Source organism: Aspergillus nidulans, chromosome II (assembly GCF_000011425.1).
Source record: "Aspergillus nidulans FGSC A4 chromosome II".
Taxonomy (NCBI): Eukaryota; Fungi; Ascomycota; class Eurotiomycetes; order Eurotiales; family Aspergillaceae; genus Aspergillus; species Aspergillus nidulans.
In genome coordinates, this window is record NC_066258.1 from 1158026 (window position 1) to 1183805 (window position 25780).

Consider the following 25780-nt stretch of genomic DNA (forward strand, 5'->3'; position numbering starts at 1 on the left):
CAGAGCACAGATGGGTAAGGGAACACCGAGATGAGCCCGCCCGGGAAGGCTACTACTAATGTGGAGTCTCGGAACAGCAACGAACAACAGCAGCAGCAGCAGCAGCAACAGCCCACTCGGGTCAGTCAAAGTTGGGTAGGTAGGAGTCGATAAATTAGCGGGCGTTAGTTTGCTAGTATAGCCAAGTCAATGTCCAATGACTAGTAAGCGCGACGTTTGGAAAATTCATACAAGGTCACTGGTTCGTGGACAAGTAGTAGGCCGAGCTAAAAAGGGAAAGCGAATGCTGAGCTGGAGCCCGGTCAGGGACCTCTTGCGGTGGTCTGACCTACCTCGCGCTGACGACAGGATCAATGAACAAGCGACTCAGATGATGCTTCGGACTGATTTCTGTGGCAGAACTTGATCGAGGGTAAAAGTTGGGCTTTACAAGGTTTGTTAGATGGACCAAGATTTGAACAAGAATCTGGTTTATGCCTGAGGCGCTCTTTCCGTGTCAGATCCGTAACATCCGGTACGGCACTAGAAAGATATAGTCCGCAAACGTACATTGAGTAGCCGGGCTCGGCTCATGTCTTCCCTGATTTACGCTATGCGGATCTCGCGACTACATGAGCAACACAGTCTGAAGCAATCTGATAAAGAGAAGAATAATATTGCATAATATTTTCCTGCCGAAACAAGTCTGAAATTCGAAGTCAAGAAAATCTAAGCTGAAGGCGATGACGAATCGCAGCCAGATTACATGATCCGATGCTAGTGCGGACGCTGCGTAATCTGAATACAAGGGAACGAGCTTATATTCACCTCCCAACTACCTTTCTTGTACACAACAGAGGTTCCACTCCAAATTCACCATCGGTCGTACGCCGTACAGGACCTTCTCCGCTGAATCAGAGCTGATCTTTGCAAGTTTTGAGCGCAAATTATACCTCCGGGCCGCTCATCTTTTCGAAGAACACGCAAAAGGTCGAAGGCTGCAGCTGTGCGTTTGAGTTGGCGATTCTTGGCCTATATATTGGCCAATTTGGGCCACGGACAAGGACATATATAGTCCTTTTTTCGCGCGGGGCAGGACTTCAGGGAATTCCATGTTGCTTTTCCCGCAATACACTGATCAGCGCATAGAATCAGCATTGTCAAATTGGGTCGAGTTGTCTTCGGAAATGTAGTCCGGTTCAACCCATTCACCCCATCGCAAAGTAGATGGTAACTCGTTCAATCCAGCAGCCCATTGTCGAGAAAAACGTTCTTTTCAATGTTCACTTCGGTCCCTGAAGCTTTCGAACCATACTGCGAGTGGATGCTTGCGCCAGACTCTGAATCGGAGCCCAGAATGCGATCCCAGTAGTCGATCAGAGAATCCGTGTCATCGCTGTCCTCGTGCGATGCGTCAACTGCGATATCCGCAGCGGATGCATTATCATCTGACTCTGCCGTGGCATCTTGCGCCTTCTGTATTGTTCTAGTCCTCTTTCCGCCTTTTTTCAGCATATTATGCAGCAATCGTCCGCCCCGTGTTCGGATGCTCAGCTCTTTCATCATAAGAGGCCATTGAACAGTCTGAGCACACGTAGGACACTTTCCAGTGAGCGGAACAAGACGTTCTGGATCCTCCGTGGCATCCAGGAACGTTCTCGACAAACACAGCAGATGAGTAGTACTGGTACAGTCCGCCTCTGGGCAAACAACTGCCCAGTCATTATCTACATACTGCTCCTTACAGATTTTGCAGTATGAGCCTCGCATGTCGTCCAGCAAGAACGTGGCCTTCTCCAAGTAATCCCGGATGGGCGTATAGTCGACTCCAATCTCCCTAACGCTGCCAACCCCCAGACTGTGGTCACATTGGGGGGAAGTATCCGCACAGTTGCCATCCGCGACCATCTTGATATGAGTTGGAATGCTCTCGTTTACGCGGCCACACAACCATCTCCATTGCTGTGAGACGTCCGCAGCAAAAAATCGCAAACTAAGAGGCCATTCTTTGAAGTATGTCGAACGTAGCAAAAGATGTAGATCTTCCAGGTGAGCCTTCAAAGAAGTTCGAGTACGTCGAGCTGGTGGTTTCCTCTTTGTCTTTTTCTTCCCATCGTCTTCACGCTCACCAGTAGCTCTGGAATCTGTCAGGCCTTTAGTCTTTTGTTGAGGCTTCTTTACTGCATCATCATCTTCGATCCCTTCATGGGTCTTCGACTGCTCCTTGCTTGGAGCGTCTGCCGTGAGATGTCGAGTAGCCGCCGGGTGCTGCCATGCCCATCTAAAGTCTGTTAGGATAAATATTCCAAGAGAGCTGACAATACAAACTTACTCAAACTGCAACGCTGCAATCTTGCTCATAAAACCTTCTACAACCATCACCATTTCCCATGGCCGTCGCTTTTCATCCGCCGTTCGGCGAGCGCCCCCTTTGCAGAGCCCATTATGTTGAGCCAGACGTCGAGCAGGGTCCGGCGTTGAGCCAATATATAACGCTTGGGTTCTGTATCCGGTGCCCATAGTCCGAAGTAGGTAACAGCAGTAGTTCTAAAGGACTCCTTTGGACTCCTCCGTCTTCCCGTCGGGCTTGAAAGGCTTTTATCATCAGCAGTTGCAGGGATGATACTTTAACATGCCCGGAATCATATGGCTAATGGGGTTTTCGATGTATGAGCACAAGCTCTTTTATTGAGTGACATACAAGTGTTGTTGTTTATTGTTGTTACTGGGCGGCGTATGTAACCGGGGCAATGCCACGGATGTTGAGAAGAGTCCTTGAAGAGGAGCGAACCTATGTTGCACGATTGTCTAACTCATTGATAACGGAGAGAAGAATTATACAAGAAATTCGTCTATGTCGTATTATTTGAAGAGATATATACAAGATGATGACTATATACGACGTAATTGGGCGACCTGAAACTTTCATGGCATGTCATGGTCACGTGACGCCCATTAATGCAAGAGCCAATTTGCAGTCTCGATGGTGCCGAGCCCACAGATGCACAACGATTTATATCGCTTGCATATTTAGATTGTCTGGTCCTTGGTCGTATGATGGCATAGTCGGGATTATGGTTATCTCGTTGGGCGTTCAGGCTCTAGGCCGTCGGTCATTGAGTGAGCGTGGCTCGAGGAATGATTGCTTGACCCTCGTTCCTGAAGCTCCGGTAGATGAGGTCATTACCAACAGCAGTCCATTGATATAGCTTGTATCAAGAGATTGATGTTAGCTTTCCCAGCGGACTGGCCGTGTCGACACCTGCAATGCGCTCGGTTACAACGTTTAAAATATCCTGCGACACTTCCGCCAAGGACTTCCCAGCATCAATTATTCGAATATCGGTAGCGCGCTGAAGGTCGAAGATGGTATTGAACAGCTCGCGTACACGAGTTTGCATGGCTTCGTTCTCGTAGCGCTCTCCACCGAATCCACCACGCTTTGCAGCCTCTTCGGGAGATATGCTGAGGAACAGACATAGATCCGGCTTTGGTAAACCAACTTCCGGTTGCCATGCCCATTCCAGTGAAAGAGAAGGATTGGCCTTCGCAGCCGAGTAGACTGCACCAGAGTACGAGTAGCGGTCTATGATCACACTGGTTCCGTTGGCGATGTCGGCCTCGATGCTCTGGGCAACCTCCCATCGGTTGGCAGAGAACAGGAGATGAATAGAGTGATCGTCTAAGTGAGACTGTCCGCGTAGATAGCCATCGATCAGCTTCCCTATGGGCGTCGTTCGATCTGAAAGTGGACGGTTGGGTCAATTCGCGTACTTCGGAGTGTTCGAGCAAAAGATGAATCACCTGGAAACCTGATGTACTTCACGGGACGGCCTCCTTCTTGTAGAATGTTGTGAAGGAACTTGCATTGGCTGGATTTGCCTGCTCGATCGAGGCCTTCGACGACAATCAGGGCCCCGCGTCCCCCATGCGTGCCATTCACGCTCATATTGTAGATTGAATGTACTTCAATCGAAAGTAATCGTACTGGTCGAGCGGGTAATGGCTTAAAATCTAGAGTCGCAGCAATTTAAGGCTATGATTCGAAGTGTCCAGGGAGTCGACGCGCTGCAGGAGGATACCGTGGATAGGGGTCTCGTTATTAAGGTCCACCGTGATCTGGAGGAATTGGAGTCGCGAAACAAGTACTTATCGATAACAGCCTCTGCCAACAACTTGACATTTTCTTTCAGCTGCACATACTCACTCCTTCAGCTGCGCATCGCCATGGGATCAGATACACCACTACACTCGCCACATGAAATGCTCAATTTTAGCATCTCGAGGTCCTCAGCCGCAGTGCTCTCCCCGCGGCTGGGAAGACTGACGATCGCAGGCCGAAAGCCCATCTTGACGCCCCACTACATCCCTCTGACATCGCGAGGGGTTGTCCCTCATCTAGCACATGATGTGATGCGCGATAATACCTCTATTGGTAGTCTGTATATTGGCCTAGAAGATTGTACGTGTCCTGAGATTGAGGAAAGGCGAAGCGAGGCATACTGACAAGTCAATGCCCGCCGGGGCTCAGATATCAGTCATAGAGAAGCAGCACCTGCAGTATAAAAAGTCTTCACTACCTGTCCCGTTATATGCAGTCCCAACCGCACCTCATGAATCGGCTTTGCGCAAGTTCATTTGTGCCGCCGATGACCTGCTCCTGGTTTTCGGCGCACGCCGCGAACCTCCAATTGCTTCTGGACCGGCAAATACAGACACGTCAATTGCTGTACTTACATCGGTGGGCTATGCGCAGCTAGAGGCGAACGAGTACGTCGGAGCTATTCAGCGCCTCAGCCCAGACATCGTGGTCGGGCTGGCAGATCTGCTAGTAGGCCAGAAGCCAGGTACAAAACGGCGAGTGAAGATGGTCGACCGGACGCACGCTTTTACCACCCATGCGACGGATAACCTCTACGGGCCCCAGCTCTCTGAACACAGTCGGTCGACAGCGGCGTATTTTGCCCCGATATTGCCGCTGGAGAACACCCAGCAGCAGCTTTACCTTGAAGATCTGGAAACGGACTTGCGGCCATCCATTTCTGGCCTGGCGCTCTACGAACCCACGTCGCTCTCTATCGTCCCCGAGTCGCTGGGTGACCTCCCGCGCCTTCTTTTCAGCGGGCCAAGAACTCCGCATGATCTCCTACGCGAAGTTGAGCTCGGTGCAGACCTCCTCACGATCCCGTTTCTGGCCGATTCGTCGGATGCAGGGATGGCTTTCACCTTCTCCTTTCCGGCTCCATCAGATACCGCATCAGCATCAAATCCATCCACCGAACCCCTTCCTCTCGCTGATGATCTTTGGTCGCGATCAAATACTACAAATACTGGCCCACTAAGTGAATCATGCGCTTGCTATGCTTGTCAAAGCCATCATCGCGCCTACATTCACCACCTCCTCTCCGCTAAGGAAATGCTCGCATGGACCCTTCTCCAAATTCACAACTATTATACTATGGACCTCTTCTTCGCTAACGTCCGTAAGAGCATTGAGCGCGGTACATTCGAGGCAGATGTCCGCACATTCCAGCAAACATACGTGGCTGAGTTTCCTGAGATCACGGGTCAAGGGCCGAGGTACGTTCTTCCAGAGCTTGACACAATCATCCACTGTGTATAACGACGTGTACTGACAGTATTTGGTCTTTACAGACTCCGTGGCTACAAAATCCCCACCTCAGGCCCCGCTCAACCGCGCCGTAATCCACCAGCTTATGGAAGACTAAACGTCGCCGCGGAGAAGTTTGTAGAGTCCCAGTCTGATCTTGCAACCCCTGATACGGGGGCTGAGGGGTTAGAAGAGCACGGGTTCGCGGAGAAAGCATAGGTACTATAGCCATGGGATCCATTTCCAAGCATCTCACACTAGCAATATCGGGCAAGATTAGAACTTGTGCTACGCATTATGCTACATAGCGTTGATGTTTTAGTGCTGAAAGCGTCGTATATAGTTCTTTTGCATGCTGCACACTAGGTAACTTCAGAACATGATACAAGATCAGAGGCATTTAAAGCGAGTTGACTCTTTGGGAGCTCTAACACAGATCCATATGGCAAAAAACGAACCCTAATCAAAACCCGCCCGTCTAACAAAGCCAAGCTTGAAACGTGATGATGAATTTATATACACTAAATTGAACAGAAACCAGACCAGATGCAACCTCTCATAAGTGTTAAGTCATATTTAGTACCACTAACAATCCGCCAAAAGCCTCCACATCCACTTCTTCTCATCATCCTCCTCCTTCGACCCTACCTCTGTCCCAGCTCCAAAATCCTGTCCGACAACACAAACAAGCCAAACATCATTCTTTGTCTTCTCGAGGAACTTCTCTGTAGCCGAACTCTTGGGATAAATACGGCGCCATTCATCCCAGATACGGTAGGCCTCGTCGCCCCACGCGCGGAAACTGACTTCCTCAATAATGGTGGGTGTGACGATTTCCTTGCCGCGGAAAACACCCCACGTGACGGCGTTGACATTGTTCGGGTTCATCTCAACGGGCTCGGTGTCTGATGTTTCGGCGGGAAGAGAAGACTCAAAATCGCCAGCAGCGTTGGTTGCAAACCAGGCGAGCTTTTCGTGTCCGTGTTTCTGGAGGAGGGGTTTGAGGGTGGTTTTAAAGTCGGAGGCTGGGCAGAAGAACTCAACGAAGGGTTTTTGGAAGACGAAGCCCTCGCCAGGAGGACCCCAGCCGAAGATGGGGTCGTCGCTGCGCACGCCGTTGACGGCCGGCTGGGAAGCGAGGGTCCACCAGCCCTTCTTGTCGATAAGAGCGAGAAGTTCAGGACGAATTGTTTCTGTTTCGGCATTGAGGCCGCTGGTGTTTTCTTCAGCGCCACCTTCAGACCACGGGACCATATGAAGATCACCGGATACATGGCGCCTGAAAAGCTTGCTGATATCGTCGGTAGAAACAGGGTAGCCCCATATTCGATGAGCAACGGATGGAGCGACGTGAAGAGATGGGCCATAGCCGTCAATTTCACCGAATGCTGGAGAGCGAGCATCACCCCAACGGCCGTTAGGGAAGTCATCCCAGGTGGCTTCTCGGCCGAGGGCACCGAGACCTTCGGAAATCTGGAGGGTTGTGCTGCGATCTGGGGGCCCTGCGGGTAGCCCTGCACTGGCGGCAGTAGCTTCGTGCGTAACAGAGTCTTTCGATGACCCGTTTGAAACCTTATCAACAATCACGCGGTTATGTGGGAGAGAGCTAATGGAAGAAGCCCGGCGCCGTCGATTGGCTATTTCTGCATCGACGGTAAGCAATGAAACACCATCAGCTACAGCCTCAGCATCATCGTCATGATCCGGAATGAGCTTGCATCGTTCTAGAATGAAGGAAACAGTCTTCTCAAGATTCAGGGTATAGAAATGGAATCCACGTAAGCCTGGAGTGGGCAGCTTCTTCATGCCATCCACAAGCTCGGCGAGGATATCCACACCCAGACGCTTGACGGCATCATCATCGTGTTTGACCTCGTCCAGTTTCGCAAGAATAGGCGGCGGGATCTTGACGTGGCTAAGCTTCGTTACTCGCGTCAATATTTTATAACTGTGAATGGGCATCAAGCCCGGAATGATGGGAATCGTCTTAAAAGTGCCGGATTCATGGTTCCGCAGCAGGTTCTCAAATTCCGTATAGGCGTCAATATCGTATGTCAACTGCGTCATGATAAAGTCGGCGCCAGCCTGTGTCTTCTCAACCAGCCACGGCAAATCGACCTTCGGATCCTGGATATCCTGGAAAGAATCGGCAGGGTGGCCTTCCGGGTACGCAGCAACGCCGACACAGAAATAGTCTCCGTACTTTTTCCGAATGTACCGGACCAGATCCACGGCAAAGGTGAAGTCCTTGTTGCTGTCGTCCTCCCCATGCATATTGTACTCTTCACTCCGCGGGGGGTCGCCACGCAACGCCAGAATGTTCCTAATCCCCAATACCTTTGCTTCCTCCAGTGCTTGGTCCACTAAAGCTCGACTCATATTCGTGCACGTCAAATGTAAGCATGTTGTCAGCTGTAGTTGGCGTTGGCAGATCTCCGCCAACTCAAGCGACCTCGCTGCAGTGCTTCCTCCGGCACCCCAAGTAACTGTAACGAATAGCGGTCGCAGCGCTTGTGCCATACGCTCAAGACGCGCTTGCAGATTGGCAAAGCCCTAAAAACAAACCTCGTTAGTCGTGACCCTTTGCTTCTGAAGGCAATCGCCGAATGCGGGGAGGAATAGAGCCCCACCATCTGAGTCTTTGGAGGGAAGAACTCAAGAGAGAAGTAATTTGCGCCGGGCGGCAAAGCCGCTATCTTGTGTGTGATTTTCTCCATGATTGGAGCTATATGATTCCGTCTGAATGTTTAGGTGGTGTGAAGAGAGAGGAAGAAGAAAGGGGGGGGAAGAATATGACGAATTCGGGGGGGACTGCTGGTGGGTTTTTGTTCGGAGTATCCTCGCCCCCTCGAGGCCCCGTACCTCAGTCCGGCCATTGGCCTGCCGCCTGCAATTGACTTGAGATTTCAGAATCTGCCATAATTCTGCTCAGGGATACTTATTGGTTGATTTCGCTCAGCATATCATGAACGAGATTACTTGTCAAAGTTTCGATGGCGTTGCATTTCGACTCCGACTTATCGGCTCTTCTCCTCCGTCGCGTTGCCGTATAGATCCACCATCAGGTACCGCAGACCCAAAATGCACCACATATTCGGCTCAGAGCTGCTTTACACGACCCTGACAATCTAAACCATGATCAGTTAGTCAATAGCTTTTCTTTCACAAGCAACTGCAATCATCTCAGAGGCCAGGAGCTGAAACAATCCCGCTGCAAACACAGCAAACAGAGTTCATACCAACACAGCCCCATACATTTCATTCAATCTCCAAGCGGAGCTTAGGACACTGACAACCATCCAATTAGTGCTGCATCTCTGAGGTTTTTGATGCTTAGCATCATAGAGACTCCTCTGCGACTGACGCACTGTTTGTTGGCCGCCTCATAAGGGGCCAATCTCAATATGCCGTCGACCTGCATTTTGCGCGCATGCCGCTTCTGCTCGCGACTGGGCCAGAGCTCTTCTCGCCGACACCTGACAATACCACCGAGTCCTACACCACATCCTCCTAAAGACGCCCAATCCCGCCTACGCCGCTTCAATGACCGTCTGCCTCTGTTTCTCCGCGCGTACACCACTCCCTTACTCGGTGCACCGGCAACACACGTAACATCCTTCTTGATTCTCCATGAGATAACTGCGATAGTCCCCTTATTTGGACTTGTGGCGGCATTCCATTACGGGAATTGGTTGCCTGATTTCACGTCTAATAGCGGGTTCGAGGAAGGTATAGGGAGGTTTTCGAGGTGGTTAAGGAAGAAGGGCTGGGTGGAGGATAGCGTTGAGGTGGACGAGGTGACGTTGGGTACAGCTACGGAGAAGGAAGGCGTGCGCTTGGTTCTGGAGTTTGCAACTGCCTATGCAGCTACCAAGGCCTTGTTGCCTCTGCGGATAATTGCTAGTGTTTGGGCTACGCCGTGGTTTGCGAGGACTGTCTTGGGTCCAATTTGGAGGGGCACGAGGAAATTCTTTCGTAAGCAATAGCCCGCACTGTCTTACTGGCCTCCAAGTGCAACATATGTGTCCAAGAGTCAAACCATAAATATAAAGAAAGGGTTTATATTTTATAGATTCTATTCTCTGCATCTGTGCGGTCAAAGCTATATTGTTCGCGCTATAAGTGACGCAGTTTCCTAGAGATGAACTCTGAGGGAATTTATTCCTTCTCATAGATCCAGCCGAAAGCGTTCAGCTTGTAGTTCTGGATCTCCTCGGGGGTGAACCAGAGACCGATCTCCTTCTTGGCGCTCTCGACACTGTCGGAGCCGTGGCAGACGTTGCGGCCGACGTCGATAGCGAAGTCACCACGGATGGTGCCGGGGGCGGAGGCAAGGGGGTTGGTGGCACCGAGGATGGTGCGGCCGGTCTTGACGACGTCCTTACCCTCCCAGACCATGGCGACGATAGGGCCGCTGAGCATGTCTATTCTGGTATAAGATTGCGATCACAAGCGTCAATTACTTGAGGCGTGGAAACTCACAGGTAACGAGGCCGGGGAAGAAAGGCTTCTCCTTAAGGTCACTGTAGTGCTGCTCAAGGAGAGAGCGAGAGGGGGAGGTGAGCTTCATAGCAGCGAGCTTGAAGCTTGTAACGGTCAGTATCGCGACTGAGCAATGTTGGAAGGTATACGCACCCACGGTTCTCGAAGCGAGAGATGATGGGGCCAACGAGTCCACGCTGGTGAGAACGTCAGTTCATGGTTTTGCTCAAAGACAGCAGTATGATTCGTCTCATAATGTCGGATATAGGACAATGATTGCTCAATGCCGTACCTGGACACCATCGGGCTTGATGGCAATGAAACTACGGTGAGAAGTTAGCTTGGTTGGTTCAAGGAGGGGCAGCAACAGCAAACAAAGAAGAGAAAAGTTGGGAAACTGTGCTGCAAGGGGTAAAAATATATTCATGCACTTACGTCTGCTCAGAAGTCATTTTGATAGGAATTGAGATAGAAGACAGGGAAGTCAATCTAGTACGTTTGAGAAGAGGGAAGAAGCGGAAGCTGATGTTGAGCTGGCGAAATTCTTCTCTTATTCAGTCTAAACGCCTGTGTGGGGCGCTCGAGTTTGAGACTCGAGGGGCTTCAGCGGCCGGTGGCAGGCTCATACCTTGCGGCCTTAGAGCCTGAATTGTCAGGCTGTAAGGTCTGAATTATGAGGTGTCTCACCCCGGCTTGCTCGAAGAGGACTAGTGCTGGAGCTCTCCGCTCTCCAGAGGCCAGCCTGGAAGCACTGGTTAACAGCACTGGTCAACAGCACTGTGTGGACCTTAACTCTGGTAGATGCAGGTCAGAGCACCTTGTGGCAAGCGTTGATTCACTCGGAGATTGAGTGTCTCTGGTTGCGTCTGTCAATTCAGCCATCATGGCCCGGAGCCGGCTGTCATCCAGCTGGACCCTGCTGGTCACCCTAGCAATACTACTTGGATGCTTCATCGTACCAGGAGGTGCGCACTAATCTCACGTCTTCACCCTAAATCCTACTGACTCGTCTCTGTTATAGTAACTGTGAAGCATGAAAACTTTAAGAAATGCTCTCAATCAGGTTTCTGCAAGCGCAACAGAGCACTTGCGGACGAAGTCGCCGCCAAAGGCTCATCCTGGAGCTCCCCGTACGAACTCGATCCCTCAAACATTCAATTCAAAGACGGCTACTTAAGAGGAACAATTTTAAAGACCATCTCACCTACTGAGAAGGTGAGGCTGCCTCTGCTTATCTCTTTCCTCGAATCCGGAGTCGCACGAGTCACCGTCGATGAAGAAAAGCGTATGACCGGCGATATTGAGATCCGTCACGGGAGCCAGGCACGTAAAGAACGATACAATGATGCTCAGTCGTGGGTCTTAGTTGGTGGCTTAGATTCTAGCAAGTCGGCGATCTTGAGCCCGGAGTCTGAGGATGGTTATACCAAAGTTCTGTACGGGCCTAATAACGCCTACCAGGCTGTTATCCGGCATTCCCCTTTCTCTGTTGACTTCCAACGGGATGGGCAGACACATGTCCAATTCAACAACAAAGGATACATGAACATGGAGCACTGGAGGCCGAGAGTTGATGCCCCATCCGAATCCGAACAAGATGTGCTCGGCTCTCAGGAAGATGAGAGCACCTGGTGGGAAGAGACCTTTGGTGGAAACACAGATTCGAAGCCCAGGGGTCCCGAAAGTGTGGGGTTGGACATTAGCTTCCCAGGCTACACTCATGTGTTCGGTATCCCCGAGCATGCAGACTCTCTGTCCCTGAGGGAGACGCGGTAAGCTGCTCGGCTTCTATTTCATAAGCTACCCAAACTAATCATAAGTAGTGGAGGCCCGGGTAACCACGAAGAACCCTATCGCCTGTATAACTCTGATGTGTTCGAATACGAGCTTAACAGTCCTATGACTCTATACGGTGCAATTCCGTTAATGCAAGCCCACCGTAAGGACTCCACTGTTGGTGTCTTCTGGCTCAACGCTGCCGAAACCTGGATTGACATTGTGAAATCAAAAACCGACACGCACAGCCATTGGTTTTCCGAAGCTGGACAGCTCGACGTATTTGTCTTTCTAGGGCCTACCCCTGGCGAGATAAGCAAGAAGTATGGCGAGTTGACTGGTTACACTCAACTACCCCAGCAGTTTGCTATTGCTTATCACCAATGCCGCTGGAACTATGTCACTGATGAAGATGTGAAGGAAGTCGACCGCAATTTTGACAAGTACCAAATCCCCTATGATATCATTTGGCTCGATATCGAGTATCTCGACGACCGAAAGTACTTCACTTGGGATCCTCTAACCTTCCCTGATCCCATCAGTATGGAGAAACAGCTTGACGAGTCGGAGCGCAAGCTTGTAGTGATCATTGATCCACATATCAAGAAGCAAGACAAGTTCGAAATATCCAAAGAGCTGAACAGCAAAGGTTTAGCTACCCTGAACAAGGACGGTAATGTCTACGAAGGATGGTGCTGGCCAGGGGCTTCCAACTGGATCGATTGCTTCAACCCTGCAGCTATCAAATGGTGGGTCGGCCTCTTCAAGTATGATAGGTTCAAGGGAACCCTTCCTAATGTGTTCATCTGGAACGATATGAACGAGCCCTCTGTGTTCAATGGTCCAGAAACCACGATGCCGAAGGACAACTTGCACCACGGTAATTGGGAGCACCGTGATGTTCACAATGTCAATGGTATAACCTTTGTCAACGCCACATACCAGGCTATGCTGGAGCGCAAGAAAGGCGAAATCCGACGGCCTTTCATCTTGACCCGATCGTTCTACGCGGGCGCCCAGCGCATGTCCGCTATGTGGACCGGAGATAACCAAGCCACCTGGGAGCACTTAGCAATCTCCCTACCGATGGTTCTCAATAATGGAATCTCCGGATTCCCGTTCGCTGGTGCCGACGTTGGCGGATTCTTTCACAACCCAAGCAAGGAGCTTCTGACTCGGTGGTATCAGACCGGCATCTGGTATCCGTTTTTCCGCGCTCATGCCCACATTGACACTCGCCGTCGTGAGCCGTACCTGATCCAGGAGCCATTCCGGTCGATCATTACGCAGGCTATCCGGCTGCGCTACCAGCTTCTTCCCGCCTGGTACACTGCTTTCCATGAAGCTTCGGTTAACGGAACACCGATCGTGAGACCGCAATTTTACGTTCATCCAACAGATGAGGCGGGTTTCACCATTGACGACCAAATCTACCTCGGCTCCACCGGTATTCTCGCAAAGCCAGTGGTCACTGAGGGCGCCACGAGTGTGGACATATACATCGCGGACGACGAGAAGTACTACGACTACTTCGATTACACTGTGTACCAGGGAGCTGGAAAGAGACATTCAGTTCCGGCGCCTATGGAAAAGGTACCTGTGCTAATGCAAGGAGGTCATATTATTCCACGCAAAGACCGACCACGTCGTAGCAGCGGACTCATGAAGTACGATCCTTATACGCTCGTGGTGGTTCTCGACAAGAACGGACAGGCGGAAGGCACATTGTACGTTGACGATGGTGAGACCTTTGACTACCAGCGTGGGGGACACATTCACCGCCGCTTCCACTTCCAAGACTCCTCACTCGTTTCGGAGGATATCGCAACTCACGGGCCTCAGACGGCTGCGTACCTCAAGACCATGGCCAGCGTCAGTGTTGAGAGGATTGTGGTGATTGACCCTCCCAAGGAATTGCAGGATAGGAGCACGGTCACTGTGATTGAAGATGGAGCAAAGACATCCTCTTCAGCACAACTGGAGTATCATGCTCAGGAAGGCGGCAAAGCTCCGTATGCGGTAGTGAAGAACCCCAGAGTGGGTATTAGCAAGACCTGGCGGATCGAATTTTAAGCTCCAGCACTTGGCTCAGCACTTGGCTAGATAGAGCACTAGATGGAAATATGCATTTTACATACAACCTTGCAGGCTATCACAATATTTGATCCCTTTTTTTAAGGCTGCGAGACTAGTTGGCGATCGATGCACTAATCGGGCAAAGCTTGAGCTTGTTTTGTTGAGGCCCCGTAGGAAGCTGACTCAGCTATATATAAAAAAAGAAAGCAACTGAAATCCGCTTGCGGGAGATCTCAGTAAGCTCAAGAAAACTTGAGACTCGAGTTGACTACTCTATGATTGTTGTTTTAGACCTTCGTATCTTACGTTAAATGTGCTTTTTTCCTCGTGCTCTGCCCCGCGATCCGTCCTCCGCGTCTGCAACTTCCAATCCTTGGCCTCCTGAACCCCATATTTCGAAATTCCATCAACGACTACGCTATGTATATTGTCTCACAGCTCCTTGAATATGGAGCTCCAATCTTGTACGTTCATTCCTCTGGAAAGTTTCATTCAAACTATGCGGAAAAAGAGGCTAGATGTTGACACTTGCGCGCAAATAGCATCGTTACGTCGCCCGTGACTTCCTATGCGGACCAGATCCTGAGCATACACCGAAATCGAAGCTCCGCTGGCTTCTCGCTTGACATTCCACTGATTATGCTGGTGGCATCGATTTTGAAGTGCGACTCGCTTCGCCGCAATACTGAGCAATGCTGACAGTCAGCCACAGAGTCTTTTTCTGGGTTCGGCGACTATTACTCTCTCGCTCTCCTGGCGCAGGCCATCTTGACGATTGGAGTCCAAGCCATACTGCTAAAAGTTGCCCTGGACAATCGACCGGCGCCCGGGCAAAGAAGCGGAATCGAGCATATTCCGTTCACCGGCGCGGATGATAAGGGGTTCGCGAGGCCGTACGAGTTCTGGCAGTGGAAGAACCCGCGGCCGTATGTTCTACTCATTGCTTTATAGCTCGGCTTAATGAGACTAACGGCTTGCTTTGATTGCAGATATTGGTTGTTCCTGGCCTATTTCACCGGTGTCCTTTCCTTCATCCACATCTTCCTGACGCCCATCTCGAGCTCCCCCACTTACATCAGCTTCCTGGGATATTGGGGACTGGCTGTTGAAGCGGTACTACCTCTGCCGCAGGTCCTCGCCAACCACCGGTCTCGGTCTTGCAAGGGATTCCGCTTGTCCGTGGTCGCAGCGTGGATCCTCGGCGACATTATGAAACTGAGTTACTTCTTCAGCAGCGAGCAGGTAATCCCCTGGGCGTTTCGTATGTGTGGTATATTCCAGTTCATTTGCGATTCTATTTTGGGCCTTCAATTCTGGGTGTATTCTCGGGGCGCGTCGAGCGTGGCTGGAAATCCACAGCAACGCCTTGAGAACGAGATCGGCCTTGAAGAAAAGGACATCCGAATGACATGATGAACTGGCATGAAGTATGTACCTAGAGGCTGACGAACTGGTCGGCCATTGCTTGATAGATGTTCGCTTTTTCCCTTTTCTATATATTTCTTCCGTGCTTGGCGGTTGATTTAGAGCCCCGCGTTTCTTACCCCACCAGCAAAGATCATGGATGACGACTGTATATTAATACTCCTACTATTCTTTCTAATGAACTTGACTTTCTTCAATACTTACCTTACCTACTCTTGAGTATAAACATTGATCATTCAGTCATCATGGCCTCAGGACAAACTATTCGAATTGGCTACGTGCCCGGTATGTCTGTTCTTCAGCCCGCCACGTTAACAGCTATCAGAGCGGCTGGACAAACCCTTCCCTTCGATATCTACTAACGTCGCCTAGAACACTACCTAGCCCCCCTTCACCTCGCCTTCCGCAATCCTTCTGTCTCTTCCCTCCCTTTTAAGATTGCCCTCACTCCATTCCCTTCCGGAACGGGGCACATGATTACCTCGCTGCGGTCTGGCGAAATTGACGTTGCAATCGGCCTAACAGAAGGATGGATCGCTGGGTTGGCGGGCAAGCAAGCGCCCCTAGATGAGAAAGAGCGCGGGTACAAGCTCGTAGGTCAATGGGTTGATACCCCGCTGCGGTGGGCGATCGTTACGGGACGAAACAGGGACGAGTTGACTGGTGTTGAAGAGTTGGAAGGGAGTAGGGTTGGGGTTAGTCGGTTAGGAAGGTGGGTTACTGCTCTACTATAATTTACGTTCATGAAAGACGGAAAGAATGCTGACGGAATTCGTTAACAGCGGCTCACATATAATGTCATTCGTTCTTGCGCAACAGCGCGGCTGGAAACCAACCTCCCTCACGCCGGTGGTAACTGGCCCTTTCGGCGCCCTCCGCGACGGTGTGACGGGCAACAACCTGGAGGCCAAGAAGCCCACCTCCGAATTCTTCATGTGGGAGCACTTCACCACCAAGCCCTATTTTCACTCACCGGAGTCACCACTCAAGAAAATCGGCGAGATCTTCACGCCCTGGCCATCGTGGATGGTCGTGGCTTCGACTTCAGTATTTCCTACACCCGAGACAGACGAGAGGCTGAAACAGCTATTTGGCTTGCTGGATGAGGGTATCAAGGAGTTCAGGAGCGAGCTGGGCAGGGTTATAGGTTTGCTGGGCACGGGGGAGCTGGGATGCACGTATGGAGAGGAAGATGCGGGCGAGTGGATCAAGGATGTGAGGTTCGTGGAGGGGGTCAGGGGGGTTGACGAGAGTGTTGTGAAGGGAGTTGTGGATGTGCTGAAGGTTGCGGGAGTGATTGACGAGGGGTTGGAGGATGGCGAGGCTTTGAAGAGGGTGGTCGGGATCCGAAGGTGAGTCTTCTTGTTGAGAAAGCTGATATTCGAGAAAAGCGGCTATCGAGCTGGGTAAAATATCCCGTCACCTGGACAACACTGGCACATTCCCTCTACATGCACTGTATGTTCTAGCCCAGCACTCGAGGGATAGTCTAGTGCGTTGACTGGATTCGTTGCCGATTCATGTACATCTGGTTTTCACAGTGCGGACACTGAGCACCAATCACGTATTCAGTAACTACTCTCGAGATAGCCATGTAATCACCATTCTGTTACACGCGTTCCATCCCAATCAGACATAAACATAGTATATATTATAGATATATACACATACAACTCATGACTATCGCTGGTCCAGGTCTTTCATGGCCGTCACAGCATCATCTTCGTGCACTTGAATTTCCATATCATCCCCTTCAATACTCCCAAGAGACCAATAGCCTCCAGTGCCCATTTTCCACAATAACAAACATAAGGGCGTGGCCTCGACCCGTTTCGTAGCTTGGCCCGGCATTCCGCTGAACATTCCAACTAACAAGCAATATAGGAGGGTCTTATTTCCGATGATGCTGAGCTGTTCTCCATGAGTACCTGGCATTCTGGAATGCAGATCAGTAATAAACCACTAGTGTGCACCTTACGACGGATATTCATCAGTAAGAGATCAAGTGCTGTATCTCAAGCTGGAACTGTAAGTCTGACAGGTCCCGGCCCGTCCCCCTCAAGCCAACCCAAGAATGCTTTACTAACAGAACTCATTAATCTGAAGAATGACGCGCATCAAAACAAACCCGCCGGCATGCACTAATCGAGGACATTATGTTTATAAGAGACTGGTTGAACTAGCCACGATGCTCTCCCTGTTGACCATTCCAATATTCGGTCCCCGCCTAGTCCTGTCTAGGTCGGTTGTTGTCGCCGCCGCCGCCGTTGGAGGTAAAGAGGTTTGTATAGAGAAGGCAGAAGATGGCTTTCTTCAGGAGAATATTCGGTGCGGTAGCTGGATTTGCTGTGCTGCAGTCTGTCTATGCTGGGCTTGATCTGAGCTCAAATTCCACAGTTGTGGTATACTGGGGTAAGTTGGATATCCTCTGGTCTCTAGATAATATGCAGTGAAAGTGCAGGAAGTCTAACTTTTCAGGGCAAAACTCGTTTCAAAGAACTGGAGATCTGGCGCAGCAACGGCTAGGCAAATATTGTGAAGGTGAGCCGCTTGTCTCCTGCTGGGCGAAGTGGTGTGAGTGTTTGTGCTGAGAAAGGCTACTGTGCAGATTCCAACATCGATGTCATAGTCCTCGCCTTCCTGATGACTATCAATGGACCCGGCGGTGCACCGGAAATCGACTTCTCAATATCATCTCAAGGGTGCACGACGTTCAACGGGACGAACTTGAAAAACTGTCCTGAGATCGGGTATAGCTTTATCCCCAATCCCATTTGATACAAGGCGGCTAACCTCCCCAGCGAGGACATAACGAAATGTCAAGCCGCCGGCAAGACAATCCTCCTCTCCATCGGCGGCGCAACCTATAGTGAGGGCGGGTTCGACTCTGCAACCGCGGCCAACGCAGGGGCGGACCTTCTCTGGGCGACGTTCGGCCCAGACCAGAATGATACGAAAATTCATCGGCCCTTCGGAAGTGCCGTCATCGACGGGTTCGATTTTGACTTTGAAGCTGCAGTCACAAACACTGGGGTGTTCGCAACGAGACTGCGCGCCCTCGCGGACGCGGACACTTCGAAGAAATACTATCTAACCGCGGCACCGCAATGTCCCTACCCTGATGCTGCAGGCAAAGACATTCTGAACACAAACAGTTCTGCCGCGATTGACGCGGTTTTTGTACAATTCTATAACAACTACTGCGGCGTAAACGCCTACACTCCCGCTCGAAACACGCCTGCTGGCGCCCGATCCAAAGCCGGATACAAGCTTAGGGCTCGAGAAGATCGGTACGGCCGTCCGCATCGCAACTCAGGCTCGGGTAACCAAGCTGCGGCGAGTAACTTTAACTTCGACGTGTGGGACAATTGGGCTCTTACGCAGAGCAAGAACAAAAACGTGCGCGTGTTCCTGGGCGTGCCGGCTAATACGGGCGCAGCAAGCACGGGGTACCTGCCCATTGCGAGTCTGGAGCCGGTAATTAGCTACAGTAAGGGGTTTGAGAGTTTCGGAGGGGTCATGATGTGGGATGTTTCGCAGGCGTATGGAAATCCGGGGTTTCTAGACGGGGTTGCTAAAGCGCTAGGAAAGGGCCTGACCGCGCATGCTCCTGTGCAGGAATCTCCGCAGCAGCAACAGCAGCCCGCAATTGATGAAGCGCAACCACCTTCGGCACAGCAGGCCCAGGATGCCAATGAGTCAGTGGATACAAGTCCCCTACAGCAGCAACAGCAGAACGCAGGTGGCGAAGGGCAAACTCCAACACAGCTGGGCCAGGATGTCAACGAGTCATTGGAAACAAGTCCTCCGCTGCAGCAACAGCAGGAAGCAGGTGACGAAGGGCAAGCTCCAGCACAGCAAAGTCAAGTTGCCTATGAGTCAGTGGATGCAAGTCCCCCGCTGCAAAGTCCCCCGCTGCAGCAACAGCAGAACGCAGATGACGAGGGGCAAACTTCAGCACAGCAAAGTCAGGGTGGAGATGCGCCTGTAACTACGAGTCCCCCGCTGCAACAAGAAGGAGCAATACCGGCCGCTCTGCAGGAGACGACAGAGGCGGGAGAGCAGCAGCTGAACCAAGATCAGGCGGACGATCAGGATCGGCCCTTGAACCTTCTTCCTTCGATTTTCGACCCGGACGACGATCTGGACTGGATTCAGATCTGATCTACACATCATTCTTCTTTTTCTTCTCCTTTTTTTTTTTCTCCCTTCTCATGTCTACTTTTCTGAATCTAGTCATACTATAATGATGAATGGTATATACCTTTTGTGGATATACAATGCAAAGAGCCTGAGAGATGTTTACCCTGGTTCTACGGTAGCTTTCATTGACCGGATTTGCGGGAATGCCCTTAGCTGAGAGTCAGGAACTCAGCTCCCAGGTTCCTTCTTTCCCTCCTGATCTTCCCATTTGGTCTAAGGATCTGCAATCCGCATGAACTATTGGGCCGATCATCATCATGATTCAATCTTGCAGCTGCTTACCCGTGGCTGGCTGATGCCTTCTCGTCTAGCGCACTGGCTTGGGAAGCAAATACCTTCCGAATACATAAATATCCCCCTCCTTCGTTATCTGTAATGAAGCAGCGAGCAGCCAGCCTTCAGCCAGTCCAATCGCGCTATAGTGCAGGGTACCTGTAGTGGTTCAGTTCAAAATGCTCCTCTCACGCCTCCTCCCTCTCGCCCTATCCCTAGCGGGCACGACTCTCTCCGCCGTAATCCCAGAGACAGACTACGATGTCATTGTTGTCGGCGGTGGTCCGGCAGGTCTCAGCGTGCTGAGCGGCCTCGCTCGTGTTCGACGGAAGGCAGTCGTCTTTGACTCGGGTCACTACCGCAATGATCCCACGCGGGAGATGCACGATGTCATTGGAAACGACGGTATGCCCCGTCCCATTTACTGACGACTCATGAGATAGAGACGAAGGTACTAACTTCCATGCAGGGACACCACCCGCAGTCTTTCGTGCCGCTGCCCGCTCGCAGATTTCCAATTACAGCACAGCCTCCTTCATCGACAACGAAATCACCTCAATCGTCCCTGTAAACAACACGAACCTGACGACTTTCTTCCGCGCAACGGACAGCACAGGCGCCGAGTACACGGCTCGCAAAGTCGTGCTCGCTACGGGCGTCGTCGATATCCTGCCCTCGACTCCCGGTCTGATCGAGGGTTTCGGAAAGGGCATCTTCTGGTGTCCCTGGTGTGACGGATACGAGCACCGCGACCAGCCTTTTGGGATCCTCGGAACTCTCCCGCATATCGTGTCCAGCGTACTTGAGATCTCGACACTGAATAGCGATATTATTGCGTTTGTGAATGGCTCGTACACGGATGAGTATGTCTCGGCTCTGGAGGAAGACTACCCCGACTGGCAGGCACAGATGGCCGCGTACAATGTCTCGATCGATAACAGAACAATCACCTCCTTCGAGCGCATGCAAGACGGTGGTGAGAACCGGAATGACGTTGGCCAGCAATTCGATATCTTCCGTGTGCATTTCACAGAGGGCGAGCCCGTTGTGCGGAACGCATTCCTGACGAACTTTGAGACGGCGCAGCGGTCGAGTCTTCCCTATGATCTTGGGCTGGTGATGAAGGATGGAAAAATCGATACGAGTATCAACCCCGGCATGAGGACTAGTCGTGCGGGTGTTTTTGCTGTCGGCGATGCGAATTCCGATGGGAGCACGAATGTGCCGCATGCTATGTTTAGTGGGAAGCGTGCAGCTGTCTTTGGACATGGTATTTATTTTCCCCTATCTGTGTTTACTGAAGATGGAGGGCTAACATACATTGATGCAGTTGAACTGGCTCGAGAGGAGATGGCTGCTGCCATATCAAAGCGTTCCCTGTCAACAAGGGCACTCCACAAGGAAGCTGAGAGGGCGATGGGTAATGAATTGGAGACACTGTGGGAGAAGGTTAATGCTTAATTTACCTCTGCTACCTGTTTATACATGAGTAGCTGGTTTTTACGGCGATGGCCATGACTCCGTGTCGCCGAACTTAATGCTTAAAATGAGATAATATCAATTTAATATCTGTAATACTCACAGCTTCTCGGATGTATTACGTTGACTAATCCATTAACTATCAAGACGCATTATGGTAACTAACATATCATGCGCAGATGACTGAGCCAGATCGCTCACCCATCACCACCCAGTCACCAAACCAACAAAGGAATATAGCAAACGGATCAATTCCCTATTCAACTTCTTCTTCCTCCTTACTCGTAGCCAAGAAGAACCGTCCCTTCGGCTTTCCAGGCTGCTCGTACTCAACCGTCAACCGAGCTAGATGACCCAAAAGATTTTCAATCTTCAGGTCTCCTTTGTCACGCTTCGATCGGCCTAGATCATCCAGCCACTTGAATCGGTTCAGCATGAAGTATACCAGTGCGATCACGATCTCAACACCCAGCGAGTAGCCCCAGACTCGGACCACGGTAACGATATCTGTCCAACCGTTCCTGGTCTCCACGAAAGAGGTTTTTGGGTTCGTGGGCATGGTTTCATTGCTAAACCATCCAAACAAGCAGAATATTGTTGCTAGGACATCAACGCCGAGGATAGCAGTGACTAAATGGATGGATGGCCATGTGTCCATGCCGCGGGTGACAAAGATGAGCCAATTCTCTGTGAGCGCAACCTCGAGGAACAGAATCTCTTGGATGGAGCCCCAGTTTTGAACAATACCGCCGGATGGAAGGAACATTGTGCCGCGGATAACCCATGTCCCTAGGGCGAGCAGAACGCCGAGAAGAACGGAGATGAACCATATCTTCGGAAGTTGCCATTCCACTGGCCGTAGTTCGAACGAGGCGTTATCATAGGCCACTGCAACAGTTGCCAGATCGGCGAAGAGGGCTAGGAAGACAACGAGTTCGACACGAATACTTTCATTGATGATGATCATTGATGTCACCAGGTAGATTTCCAAATGCAGGCAAAGAGCAATGCGGTACTGGATATATGCCTTCATCCGCTGGAAAATCTGCCGTGCCATCTTAATAGAGTCAATGATCGTTGACAAGCCAGGCTCTAAAAAGACGATGTCCGCTGCTGATTGGGCCGCCTCAGATGCTCCTTCAACAGCAATACCGCAATCTGCCTTCTTTAAGGACGGTGCGTCGTTGACTCCATCGCCAGTCATTGCAGTAAGATGGCCGCGTTCTTGAAGCATCTGGACCACCTGATATTTGTGCTCTGGGAACACCTCTGCAAAGCCATCCGCTTTCTCAACCAAATCACCAGCCATGGCTCCACTGAGACCGCCGTGGATCAACTTATCCGAGTTGTATACCTTCGTACCCAAGGCGAGCATTTTGCACGTCTCTTTAGCAATTGCCAAGGCATCGCCTGTGAGCATCTTCACGCTGATTCCCAGGTTCTGTGACTCGCGGATCGTGTGCGCTGTATCTTCTCGCGGCGGATCAAACATGGGAAGCATGCCTAAGAGCGTCCAAGGTTCCCCTTCACGCTGAACAGCAACGCCCAAAGATCGGAACCCTCGATGAGCGAACTCTTGTGCCTTTGCTTTGTATAGATCAGCTGTTTCTTTGGAGCATTCGGAGATTTGGAGAACTGCCTTTGGTGCGCCTTTTGTACAAGTGTACCTGATTCCATCACAGCTGACCACTGACACGATACGTTTAGAAACCGGGTCAAAGGGTGTGAACTTTTCGGTGACCCATCCCCTTCGGAGAATTTCGCGTGCTCCAGGATATGATCGAAGAGTCAGAATCGTTACCTTGTCAATAGGGTCGAGCGAATCGATGTTGTGAGAGGACGCGAGGGCAGCCACTGCGAACATCCAGTCGATGTCAACGCCTTCCGCTACGTATGGATCGCGGATACTCAGTTTATTTGCGGTCAGAGTTCCCGTTTTGTCAGAACACAAGATATCAACACCCTATGAATGTCAGTGCACCCCCTTTGATTAGCAGTCGAGTAACAAACGTACAGCAAGCGATTCAATGGCAGTGAGTTTTTGTACAATGGCCTTCTTTTTGGCAAGGTACGCCGCTCCCACGGCCATCGTAGTAGTTGTCACAACAGGAAGACCAACAGGGACTCCGACAATCAGCAGAGACAACGTGTAATGAAGAAGGGTCTGCTGGCGAGGAGAGGCGATTGGAAGGTGCCGGAAGAAGCCACCAATCCATGCAGCAAGAATCCAAGCCATGACAAGAATCAGAAGTGACGTGCCAATGTTGTCCATGACAATTTCGAAATGCCCTGCTCCCTTTGCTGACTGAACCATGGTGGCCGTGCGGCCTACGAATGAGGTCTTTGCGCCGGTTTGAACTATAGCATACGCCTTACCACGCTTGCAGCCAGTCGTGTAGTATATCATTCCACCCATATAGCGGTCCACAGCGAGCGACTCTCCTGTAATAGCAGAGTGGTCACATGCTAGTATAGGGTATCCACGCTTTCTGGCCGGTTTCTTCTGCTCGGCTTTCTCATCGTCCTCCATGTCGGACTCGGAGGTGCTGCTGAGATCGCCACGTTCCAGCTGTAACTTGAATTCCTCAAAGCCGTTGGGGTCATTGTAATCACAGACAACTTTGGCATCTGCGGGCACAACTTGGCCATCCGAAACAACAATCTGCTTTTCTTAGTCCTAGTAAATGTCTGCGGGTCTGCATCACATACCACGTCTCCGGGCACAAGCTCTCGCGCTAAGATTTCCTGATGCTGCCCGTCACGTATGACATGGGCTCTCATTGCAATATCTCCTTTGAGACTAGCAACGACATCTGCGGCTTGCTTCTCTTGATACCACCCAACAGCGGCGTTCAAGCACAGGATACCAATGATGACACCAAAATCGATCCAGTCCTCCAAGCCCGCCGCAAGAAGAACAGCAAGCTCCATGACTAATGAAATTAGAGGTTTTCCATAAACAAAGCTTGTGACGTACCGTATAGGATAGGACCCCGGAAATACGATAGGATCTTGGCTATGGGATTTTCCTTCTCAGAAACTAACTCGTTCCACCCAGACCGTCGTCGTCTGTTCTCCACTTCGGCCGAAGATAAACCCTGATGGATGTCCGTAATGAGCCAGTCATCCGGGTACTTACCCGGTTCTTTGTCTTCAGGTTTGAGGCGGATCTTGCGCTTTTTCCAAGGCGCATACCACACACGTTTCTCCTCGAAATGCTCCTCGCCCTCTTCTTCACCTTTGTCGCGGAAAGTTGAGATGTACTTGACGAGCTTACCATACTCGTCAAGGTTTGCATAATCTTGCGACTTGGCGGAGGAACGAGATACGCGTCTTGAGGCTCGCCTGTCCTGAGACCCGGATACCCGACCTTCTCCCGGAGTCCGGCCCTCTCCTGGAGTTGGAGGAGGCACTATCTTGATTCCTTCTCCTTCGCCCTTCTCTCCGCCGCCCTCTCCAATGCCCTTTTCGGTGTCACCTCCCCCGACTGAGGTGCCTATTGCTCCGGCTCCTGAGCCTTCAGTCCCCGCACCAGTGGTGCCTGACCCTCCGATTCCTGGATCGCCTTTGTCACCTTTGTCACCTTTATCGCCCTTGTCACCCTTGTCTCCTTTATCACCCTTATCCCCCTTTGGTCCTTTCGCTCCCTTCTGTTTGTCAGCCATGTTGACGGATGGCTGCTTGACTATGAAAGAATGAATGACGGATCAAATGGAAGTGGTGAAGCTGACACGCAATAGAGACTCGCAAAGAAAAGCCTGGTTCAGGAGAGAGAAATAGAAGAGATGGTCAGACCGCGTTCTTCGGATCTACTCGATCCGGACTACACTTCCAAGCTCTTGAGATATGCTGACGTCGTAGACTCGAGGAGAGTTACGGTCAAAACGCATGATGAATTGCCTCTGACTTGGAAGCTCCTAGCACCGATCAGGAAACTGTTTCCGCACCTGGGCCTCCAGGCGAGTGTCGGATAGCCATAACGACGATACTGCGATGACTAGTCATCCAAGCGAACCCGTCTAGAATGTCCTGTACGTCAAGACATCGAGGTATCAAGATCTTGAGACCATATCCGGAGTAGCCGCCAGGATATTCGAAAACAGCAAGTTCCAGCAAATTTGGTCAGGGTGAAACTCAATTCTTTATTAGAGTTAGGCTCTTCATCAGGGATAGGCTGCAAGTACAGGGACAGTTCCGGACCACGGATTCTGACGAAATTTCTATAAGAACAAACTCAATGGAGAGTTGATCTTGTTTCCAGCCTATCATGGTTGATCGTCGCGGTGGTAGATTGTCCGGTGGTTCCGACGGGAATCCGTTGAATACGACGTTGACATCAGATGTTGATGAAAATGGTATGCATACGATAGTCTCAGAAGAAAAGCATCATCGTTTATGTAATCATCTGATGGAATTACTTGCAGGGAGCGTAGGAAGAAACCACGGTTGTAGCACAGTTCAGGGAAGAGGTTGGAA

The 25780-nt window shown here is 51.0% G+C and overlaps 11 protein-coding genes across 11 annotated transcripts, besides 2 other annotated features; 6 read left to right on the plus strand and 5 right to left on the minus strand.

Annotated features, from left to right (window-relative positions):
- Nucleotides 1-2623: part of a sequence feature (contig 1.143 1..30509(1)) that runs on past the window's edge.
- ANIA_08212 (endonuclease) lies at nucleotides 1219-2499 on the minus strand (the record flags this gene model as incomplete). The annotated part of the gene is made up of 2 exons (XM_676389.1): nucleotides 1219-2260; nucleotides 2312-2499. 2 exons carry the CDS (start codon nucleotides 2497-2499, stop codon nucleotides 1219-1221), a joined length of 1230 nt encoding a protein of 409 aa, XP_681481.1.
- Nucleotides 2624-25780: part of a sequence feature (contig 1.144 511..72448(1)) that runs on past the window's edge.
- Nucleotides 2825-4001, minus strand: ANIA_08213 (bifunctional thymidylate/uridylate kinase). The gene is made up of 2 exons (XM_050611233.1): nucleotides 3784-4001; nucleotides 2825-3721 (listed from the first exon to the last, which is right to left on the minus strand). The coding sequence occupies exons 1-2, from the start codon at nucleotides 3926-3928 to the stop codon at nucleotides 3195-3197; spliced, it is 672 nt and encodes a 223-aa protein (XP_050467280.1). The 5' UTR covers nucleotides 3929-4001; the 3' UTR covers nucleotides 2825-3194.
- Nucleotides 4243-5809, plus strand: ANIA_08214 (tRNA-ribosyltransferase family protein; the record flags this gene model as incomplete). Its single annotated transcript, XM_676391.1, has 3 exons — nucleotides 4243-4441; nucleotides 4578-5559; nucleotides 5635-5809. 3 exons carry the CDS (start codon nucleotides 4243-4245, stop codon nucleotides 5807-5809), a joined length of 1356 nt encoding a protein of 451 aa, XP_681483.1.
- Nucleotides 6176-8307, minus strand: ANIA_08215 (methylenetetrahydrofolate reductase (NAD(P)H) MET12; the record flags this gene model as incomplete). Its single annotated transcript, XM_676392.1, has 2 exons — nucleotides 6176-8143; nucleotides 8221-8307. The coding sequence occupies 2 exons, from the start codon at nucleotides 8305-8307 to the stop codon at nucleotides 6176-6178; spliced, it is 2055 nt and encodes a 684-aa protein (XP_681484.1).
- On the minus strand, nucleotides 9637-10619 carry ANIA_08216 (nucleoside-diphosphate kinase swoH). Its single transcript, XM_676393.2, has 5 exons — nucleotides 10508-10619; nucleotides 10365-10395; nucleotides 10226-10269; nucleotides 10073-10176; nucleotides 9637-10014 (listed from the first exon to the last, which is right to left on the minus strand). Exons 1-5 carry the CDS (start codon nucleotides 10522-10524, stop codon nucleotides 9749-9751), a joined length of 462 nt encoding a protein of 153 aa, XP_681485.2. The 5' UTR covers nucleotides 10525-10619; the 3' UTR covers nucleotides 9637-9748.
- Nucleotides 10956-13992, plus strand: ANIA_11054 (glucan 1,3-alpha-glucosidase ROT2; the record flags this gene model as incomplete). The annotated part of the gene is made up of 3 exons (XM_676394.2): nucleotides 10956-11037; nucleotides 11094-11844; nucleotides 11896-13992. 3 exons carry the CDS (start codon nucleotides 10956-10958, stop codon nucleotides 13919-13921), a joined length of 2859 nt encoding a protein of 952 aa, XP_681486.2. The 3' UTR covers nucleotides 13922-13992.
- On the plus strand, nucleotides 14161-15033 carry ANIA_11057 (PQ-loop repeat-containing protein; the record flags this gene model as incomplete). The annotated part of the gene is made up of 4 exons (XM_050611234.1): nucleotides 14161-14388; nucleotides 14467-14586; nucleotides 14637-14781; nucleotides 14914-15033. Exons 1-4 carry the CDS (start codon nucleotides 14345-14347, stop codon nucleotides 15031-15033), a joined length of 429 nt encoding a protein of 142 aa, XP_050467281.1. The 5' UTR covers nucleotides 14161-14344.
- ANIA_11058 (uncharacterized protein) lies at nucleotides 15595-16705 on the plus strand (the record flags this gene model as incomplete). The annotated part of the gene is made up of 3 exons (XM_050611235.1): nucleotides 15595-15634; nucleotides 15722-16061; nucleotides 16132-16705. 3 exons carry the CDS (start codon nucleotides 15595-15597, stop codon nucleotides 16703-16705), a joined length of 954 nt encoding a protein of 317 aa, XP_050467282.1.
- ANIA_11059 (uncharacterized protein) lies at nucleotides 17653-19627 on the plus strand (the record flags this gene model as incomplete). Its single annotated transcript, XM_050611236.1, has 3 exons — nucleotides 17653-17798; nucleotides 17920-18099; nucleotides 18151-19627. 3 exons carry the CDS (start codon nucleotides 17653-17655, stop codon nucleotides 19511-19513), a joined length of 1689 nt encoding a protein of 562 aa, XP_050467283.1. The 3' UTR covers nucleotides 19514-19627.
- ANIA_08218 (protein trxB) lies at nucleotides 19943-22003 on the plus strand. Its single transcript, XM_676395.2, has 3 exons — nucleotides 19943-20230; nucleotides 20295-21095; nucleotides 21156-22003. Exons 1-3 carry the CDS (start codon nucleotides 20005-20007, stop codon nucleotides 21284-21286), a joined length of 1158 nt encoding a protein of 385 aa, XP_681487.1. The 5' UTR covers nucleotides 19943-20004; the 3' UTR covers nucleotides 21287-22003.
- Nucleotides 21634-22724, minus strand: ANIA_08219 (putative plasma membrane H(+)ATPase; the record flags this gene model as incomplete). Its single annotated transcript, XM_676396.1, has 2 exons — nucleotides 21634-21649; nucleotides 22174-22724. 2 exons carry the CDS (start codon nucleotides 22722-22724, stop codon nucleotides 21634-21636), a joined length of 567 nt encoding a protein of 188 aa, XP_681488.1.

Coding starts and splice junctions, on each gene's coding strand:
- ANIA_08213 (XM_050611233.1), bottom strand. CDS start 3,928: ATGAGCGTGAATGGCACGCATGGGGGACGCGGGGCCCTGATTGTCGTC. Junction 3,722..3,783: donor GAAGTACATCAGGTTTCCAG/GTGATTCATCTT, acceptor GTCCACTTTCAG/ATCGAACGACGCCCATAGGG.
- ANIA_08216 (XM_676393.2), bottom strand. Junction 10,177..10,225: donor TCTCGCTTCGAGAACCGTGG/GTGCGTATACCT, acceptor GACCGTTACAAG/CTTCAAGCTCGCTGCTATGA. Junction 10,015..10,072: donor CTTCCCCGGCCTCGTTACCT/GTGAGTTTCCAC, acceptor ATACCAGAATAG/ACATGCTCAGCGGCCCTATC.
- ANIA_08218 (XM_676395.2), top strand. CDS start 20,005: ATGCTCCTCTCACGCCTCCTCCCTCTCGCCCTATCCCTAGCGGGCACG. Junction 20,231..20,294: donor CGATGTCATTGGAAACGACG/GTATGCCCCGTC, acceptor ACTTCCATGCAG/GGACACCACCCGCAGTCTTT. Junction 21,096..21,155: donor TGCAGCTGTCTTTGGACATG/GTATTTATTTTC, acceptor ACATTGATGCAG/TTGAACTGGCTCGAGAGGAG.